Source organism: Castanea sativa, chromosome 4, assembly GCF_040712315.1.
Source record: "Castanea sativa cultivar Marrone di Chiusa Pesio chromosome 4, ASM4071231v1".
Lineage (NCBI taxonomy): Eukaryota > Viridiplantae > Streptophyta > Magnoliopsida > Fagales > Fagaceae > Castanea > Castanea sativa.
Window position 1 is genome coordinate 44,185,616 of NC_134016.1, and position 6,989 is coordinate 44,192,604.

A 6,989-nucleotide genomic window follows, 5' to 3' on the forward strand; every position below is an offset into this window, starting at 1 on the left:
TTTAAACTATTAAAATATTATATATTTAATTATTTAATCACATATTTTTAATATGTCAATTACCCTTTAATAATAATGTACATTGTACATCATAGAAGTACGCATCAACTTTAAAAACTAACCATATGTGCACATAGACTGATAGACCTGAACATGGTTTTTTTTTTTTTTTTTTTTTTTTTTTTTTTATGAGAAACATATGAAATTTTCATTCATTGAAATTGAGCTACAACAAAGAGGAACAACAACAGAGGAAACAGACAAACAGCTACACTCCACACTCTTTAGTTATTATATGCTCCACAAAACTTGGACACACATCTCTCCAAACTTGTGAGGTACCTGTGAGTCTAGCTGCCCTTGAAAATTCATGGGCTGCATTGTTGCCGCTCCTTTTCAAATGCTGAAAGGAACACCAAGAAAAAGAGGAAATGTTCTTGATGTTTTGCACAATGTGCCCAATATCACCACCTAACTCACCATCATTAATAGCTTGAACAATTGAGAGAGCATCGGATTCAACAATGGCATGGGAGATCCCTAAGTCCAAAGCAAGAAGCACACCTTCTTGTAGCGCGAAACTTCAGTGATCTCAGCAGAGAAAGGGGTAGAAAGAATTTTGCTTGATGCTGCAAGGAGACAACCCCGAAAATCGCAAATGGCCACACCAATGTAAGAAGGGCTGCCATCTAAAGCAACGCCATCGGTGTTAATTTTGAAAAAACCCGATGGAGGGGCTTGCCAAACCGATGGGGAAGGGGCTGGAGAAAAAGCAGGGAGGGAGCAAGCATCTTTAAATTCACACAGCAGTCTATTCGCCATATCCCAAACCTGACTTGGAGTAGAACCCGAGTCCTCATGTATGGCTTGGTTGCGGTTCTACCAGATGGACCAAGCCACAGCAACAAAGAGATCCAAATCAAGAGGGGAGCCTTTCTCAATAAAATCCAAGACAACATCCACAAAATCTCTAGGCAAGGAGGTTACTTCAACAGGACAATTATGCCATTGAGCCCAAGTCAATTTGGCATGATCATAAAGGAAAAGAGCATAGGCAGTGAATTCCAAGGCCTTATCACAAATTGGGCAGAAACTAGAACAGTGAATACCTCCATGGCTTATATTAAACATGGTTGGGAGGCCATTTACACACGACCTCCAAGAAAAAATTTTAAGCTTTTGAGGGATTTTTAGACACCAAATCCGCTTCTAAAGAGAAGTTCTAGAATCAAAAGAGGAGCCTTCAGCCTTCTCAATCAAGTCCACAAGGCTTGAGGCAATGTGATAAACACTTTTAACAGTAAAGACCCCCCTTTTATTGCCCATCCACATGAGGCTGTCTTTAGGAAGATTATAATTGATGGGAATTTTTAATATTGTGCTGGCTTCAAAAGGAAGAAAGATGGATCTGACCACATCTACTTTCCACCACCTAGTGTCATTATCAATAAGAGAGGAAACCATTGGGTAATCATTAAAATCCGATTGAGGGGTGATCACTTTGTGAGACGATGGAGTTGGAAGCCATTTATCGTCCCATATATGAATTCTTCGCCCATTACCAACCCTCCACCTTGTTCCTTTTTTAATAACCTCAATACTATTATGAATGCTCCTCCAAGTATAAGAGGGGTTGCTTCCTTTCTTAGAATTAAGGACATCATCATAAGGAAAGTACTTAGCTTTAAAAACCCGAGCCATCAATGAGTTTGGATTGTTGAGAATTCTCCAACCTTGTTTAGCCAACATAGCAAGGTTGAAAGCTTGAATATTCCTAAAACTCATCCCACCATGAAGCTTCGATTTACACATCTTCCTCTAACTTACCCAAGCAATTTTGTTCTCATCGCCTCTTTGCCCCCACCAAAAATTCCTCATCATATTTTCTAAATCTTTGCTCAAGGATTTAGGGAGTTGAAAACAGCTCATTGTATATGTGGGCACTGCTTGGGCTACCGCCTTGATAAGGATCTCCCTCTCGCCTATTGAAAGAAGTTTCCCTTTCCAGCCAGCAAGCTTTTTTGCCACCCGGTCCTTTACTTCCGCAAACACTTGAGCCTTGGATTTTCCAATTATAGTAGGCAGCCTGAGATATTTGTTATGCCTGGAAACTTGCATAAGGCCAAGGATATCCAGAATTCTATCCTTTTTCTCCTGAGGGGTGTTTGGGCTGAAAAAGATAGAAGACTTGTCGACATAAATCTTTTGCCCCGAAGCCGCTTCATAGCTATTAAGAATATCAACAAGTTTCTGACACTCTTAGTCCTCCACTTTGTAGAAAAGGAGGCTGTCATCAACGAATAAGAGATGGGTGATAATTGGGCAACCTATACCAATGGACATTCCGCTAATCTGATTTTCACGGGCTGCTTTATGAATAAGCGCTGAAAAGCTTTCAGTACAAAGGAGAAAAAGGTAAGGGGAGAGGGGATCTCCCTACCTAATGCCTCTTGAGGGGGTGATGTTTCTGCATGCTTCACCATTGATAATAACTTAATAAGAGACAGAAGAGATGCAAAGAATAATCAGGTCCACCCATTTTTTGGTAACGCCCATTTTCTCCATAACAACTTTGATAAAATTCCACTCAACTCTATCAAAAGCCTTACTCATGTCTAACTTAATTGACATATAATTATCCATCCCATCTACTTTGTGATTTAAATAATACATGAATTCAAAGGCCACTAGGACATTATCAGAAATAAGATGATCCGGAATGAATGCTCTTTAATTTTCAGTAATAATACTTGGGAGGATTGGTCTGAGCCTATTAGTAAGGACTTTTGATATGATCTTATATGTAGTGTTACAGAGGCTAATTGGGCGAAAATCAATCATTTTGGAGGGCTGGTTGGTCTTTAGAATAAGAGCAATATTGGTTTTATTTATATCGGTTATGGGCATATTTGAGTTCAAGACGTTTAAGACCATATTTGTGATACTTAACCCTACAATGTCCCAATACTTATGAAAAAAGATTGCGGACATACCATCGGGTCCAGGTGCTTTAGTTGGATGAAGCTGCCGAAGCGCCGCAATGACTTCCTCTCTTGTAAAGTCCTTGGTGAGCTCAACATTCATGTCTTTAGTGACACACCTAGGCAATGCATCAGCGACCTCATTAATTCCACACGGAGAGGAGGTGGAATAGATCCCTTCAAAATAAGAAATTGCAGCAGCAACAATGCTTTCCTTGCTCTCACACCAAACACCGTCATCATTCCACAACCCCAATATGGTATTCTTTTTCCTTCTCTCAGAAGCATGGGCATGGAAGAATTTAGTGTTTCGATCCCCTTCCCTATACCAATGAACCTTACTACGCTGCCTCCAAATGGTCTCCTCACTATCTTAAAGATCATTAACTTCCCTTCTAAGCTGGTTAATTTCAGCCCCTGTAGTACCCTTGTCTTCAATGGCAAGTGAATTAAGAGCCCTTTTTTTCTCCTGAATTTTCTTTTGAATATTGCCCACCACATTCTGATTCCAATTAGTGAGAGCAGCTTCACATCTTTAGAGGTTTGATGCAACCCCCTCTGGAGTAGCAGCAAAAGTACCAGAATTCCAAGCTTCTTGAATGATTTCCCTACAATCTTCCCTTTTGACCCACATTGCCTCAAAATGGAAACGGCACTTCCTTTTGCAGCCTGGGGAAAATGAGTTGGTAACGAGTAGAATACAATGATCAAAGGTTGTGTCAACAAGATGATACACCTTCGCCTCCTTAAAAAACTCAAGCCAATCCGAGGTAGCCAAGGCCCTGTCCAAACGCAGAAAAATTCTGTCACACCCCTCTTGCATATTACACCAGGTAAAATCAGGGTCACAGTACCCTAAATCCTTGAAGCCACGCAAATTTACAACCTGACGGAAGCTATCCATTTGGCGTTGAGAGCGGAGGACACCCCCTGCTTTTTCATTGATAGAAAGAATTTCATTAAAATCACCACAACAAAACCAAGGAATATTAAATTGACTATTAAGAAGAGAGAGGAGTTTCCAAGATTCTTCCCTGAGATGGGGCTTTGGGTGCCCATAAAACCCAGTGAACCTCCACAAAAAACCATTGTCTGACTCAGTAATTACCGCATCAATGTGATGGTTAGAAAAACTTTTAATTTCCAACTTAGTGTCACTGGACCAGAGCAAAGCAAGGCCTCCCCTACAACCTCTGCTAGGAACAATTAATCCATTCGGAAAACCCAACCTGTATTTTACTATCTCCATGCGTCTACTCCTAATTTTTGTTTCAGAGAGAAAAACTATTTTGGGATTCCAACGCCATATATAATCACGGAGCGCAAAAACTGTCCGGATGTTCCCAATTCCCCGGCAATTCCAACATAGGGAATTCATTGCTGCCGGCGGTGCTGCTCAGCAGCCACCGCCGATCTCTCTAAATTGTTTGGTGCTTCATTTTGGTGTGAAGTACGTAGCTTCTTCTGTGGGTTTTTGTCACTCTCTATTGAACGTTCATGCATGGCTAATCTTTTAGTACCCGAAAGCCCAGTTAAACTCTGTGCTTGCATATTAGCATTTTGAGGCTTCTTTCCTTGGACTCTAGCCACTTTTTTAAAATGCCCTCTCTTTGGGCTTAAGTGGGTATATGTGGGCTCATTTTTAAGAGAGGGGTTTCTTATATGCTTTTTCTGGCTGGATGACTTTTGGGCCTCAGATGGGCGTATATTAGAGCCCACAATGGGTGAGTTGGCTTCTACATCCTTCTCTGACTCTAAAGACTCGTGGGAAGCACGTGGGTGCACCGTAGTAGTGGGTGTTGGGCTCGAGGGACGTACCTGAACATCATGTCCCTGGTTCTCTGCTGACAGCCCGATTGATTTGCTGCATTGTCCCTGATCGGCGTTGTTGGGACTGGTGAGATTGGACATAGCTATTAAGTGTCTCTTTTGCTCTGTTCTTAGCTTCGCCGGATTATCAGACATCAGAGTGTGCCGATCACCAATCTCTTCATCCATTCTTTCCTCCATTCCTCCGTTGCTAATAGCTTTTTGTTTTTCAAAACCTCCCTTAACACCTCTATTTGCTCGGATCCAGTCCCCATATTGCCTCTAATTTTCAGTTCTACCTTGATTCCCAGAGCAATGTTTCTCATCATGACCCAAAACACCACAGATAAAGTAGAAATTAGGAAGCCTTTCGTATTTGAATGTAACCCAACATTTACCTCCTTCCGAGTTGACAATATTTGCACCTCTTCTCAAAGGCTTATCAATGGGTATATCCACTCGTATTCGCAGAAATTTTGCTTGTTCCGCTAGCCAAGAGCGCCTGTCTGATTCAATATACTTACCCAACTTACTACCGAGATCCTTGCCTACTTCCTCTGTCATACTTTCAAAGGGAAGACCCCATATTTGAACCCAAAACGGAGAGTGGGTAAAAGAGATATTATCAATTGACAAACCTTTTCTCCATCTACAAAGGAGCAGAAGATTGTTGTCAAAATTCCAAGGACTGTTTCTCTCTACCTACTCCAATTGATAGCTGGAACTGAACTTGAACTGAAAGACATTTTTTCCCACATCAACAATCCTAAAGTCTGATCCCAACTTCCAAGCGGATCTTAGTGTGGATTTAAGAGCTCGTGTGTTTTGATGCCTATCTGCTAATAGTCGCCCAAAGAGGCTCAACGCACACTCTTCCAAGAGGTCTGATCTGCCTGCGGCTGATATAGAGATTTCTTCCTCTTCTTCCTTTGTGAGTTGAAGATGCTGAAACCCATCGATGATTACTTGATCCATTTGAATGAAGAGTTTTACCCAAGCGTTGTGGGCTATTGAGACCCAGAAAGAACCTGAAAAGAAAGGGAGAGAAGAGTTGTGTTGAGGCAAGAGAGAATGGCTTGTTATTACTTTAACTAACACCTAAAAAAATAAATAAATAAATCAAACTGCCTTCTTTATGAGGCACTAATTAAGTTTGAACATTAAACTTCCTCTTAACACAACGAGGTCAGAAACATAGATATTCATCATTGAATAATCTGTGGGGAAGGTGCAGGCACAGCCAATGATTTTTGTGGATTTTTGAAGGGTGAGGGTGGTGGCGAAAGATCGAAATCCCCGTAGGCTCCTGAAGGAAACCATTCTCTTACTATTAATGTTCAGACCCTGAGAGCTGCCTTCTTCTATTGTAGCAGTCTTCATTGAGCCATCTCTGTTGTTAGGTACATAAACTCTTCCTGCCACCTTTTAGGACAAAGATATATAGATAATTAGAAATTAAAACCACAAGACTAAGGACCTTGATATATAATTAGAAAAATGTTATAACTTCATGAATTCAACATAGTGTGGAGAATCATAAAAGGACTTTAAGTACTGACCCTTTTCAATGTTTTCACATTCAATAAGAGTAATAGCAATAAAAACTATTATTACCATTAGGAAATGAGGCAGAAGTGGCTGGAAAATCACTCACGAGAAGCAATATTGTCACCACTGCTACCATCAACTTTGCTAAAAAAATACTCATCATGGAAAGCTGAAAAGAACTTCCTTGCCTCTCAGTTCAACTTTGTTATGAACACTAGAAATCTAGGACATTGAGAGAGCCCAAAACAAGATTTTAAAGGGGCAGTGTAGAGTCACGGGCGAAGAGATGCCTAAGCTGTCCTGTTTTTATGCATATTATTTTATTTATAGTTGCAGGCCAGGTTTAAAGTATTAGTCCCTGTTTGGCAAGTAAATTCTAATACACATTTTTACATTTTAAATAACACTTCATACTTTTTTATGCACTTTTTTACCCACAGCTATCAAAAATACATACCCAAACAATATTAGTCAAACTCCCGACCCACTTGGAGGTTAACTTTGATGGTACACTTTGTTTGACTTTTGTTCAAGGAGGCAGTGTTACTACTTGTGGATACGCTTTGACAATGCAATCAACGTAGTGTTGGCACCCTGTAAGTTGCAACTAAAAAAAAAAAAAAAAGAGTCCATGCATATATTGAACAGCCA

General features: G+C 40.5%; 2 protein-coding genes across 2 annotated transcripts; both read right to left on the reverse strand.

Moving 5' to 3' along the window:
* Nucleotides 1-212: 212 nt before the first annotated feature.
* Nucleotides 213-4,359, reverse strand: LOC142632980 (uncharacterized). The gene is made up of 7 exons (XM_075807286.1): nt 3,718-4,359; nt 3,561-3,650; nt 2,994-3,327; nt 1,828-2,219; nt 565-879; nt 343-403; nt 213-226 (listed from the first exon to the last, which is right to left on the reverse strand). The coding sequence occupies exons 1-7, from the start codon at nt 4,357-4,359 to the stop codon at nt 213-215; spliced, it is 1,848 nt and encodes a 615-aa protein (XP_075663401.1).
* A 713-nt stretch (nt 4,360-5,072) lies between these two features.
* LOC142632981 (uncharacterized protein At4g02000-like) lies at nt 5,073-5,765 on the reverse strand. The gene is made up of 2 exons (XM_075807287.1): nt 5,521-5,765; nt 5,073-5,439 (listed from the first exon to the last, which is right to left on the reverse strand). Exons 1-2 carry the CDS (start codon nt 5,763-5,765, stop codon nt 5,073-5,075), a joined length of 612 nt encoding a protein of 203 aa, XP_075663402.1.
* Nucleotides 5,766-6,989: the final 1,224 nt, after the last annotated feature.

Bases quoted from the DNA above. Each gene is read 5' to 3' on its own strand.
- LOC142632980 (XM_075807286.1), bottom strand. From the start codon at position 4,359: ATGAATTCCCTATGTTGGAATTGCCGGGGAATTGGGAACATCCGGACA. The intron at 3,328-3,560 runs GTACTTTTGCTG...ATTTGGAGGCAG, and splicing joins TCAAGAAGCTTGGAATTCTG to CGTAGTAAGGTTCATTGGTA. The intron at 880-1,827 runs GTAAGTTAGAGG...TCCATCTGGTAG, and splicing joins ATGAGAACAAAATTGCTTGG to AACCGCAACCAAGCCATACA.
- LOC142632981 (XM_075807287.1), bottom strand. From the start codon at position 5,765: ATGGATCAAGTAATCATCGATGGGTTTCAGCATCTTCAACTCACAAAG. The intron at 5,440-5,520 runs GTTCAGTTCCAG...GCTCCTTTGTAG, and splicing joins AAAAATGTCTTTCAGTTCAA to ATGGAGAAAAGGTTTGTCAA.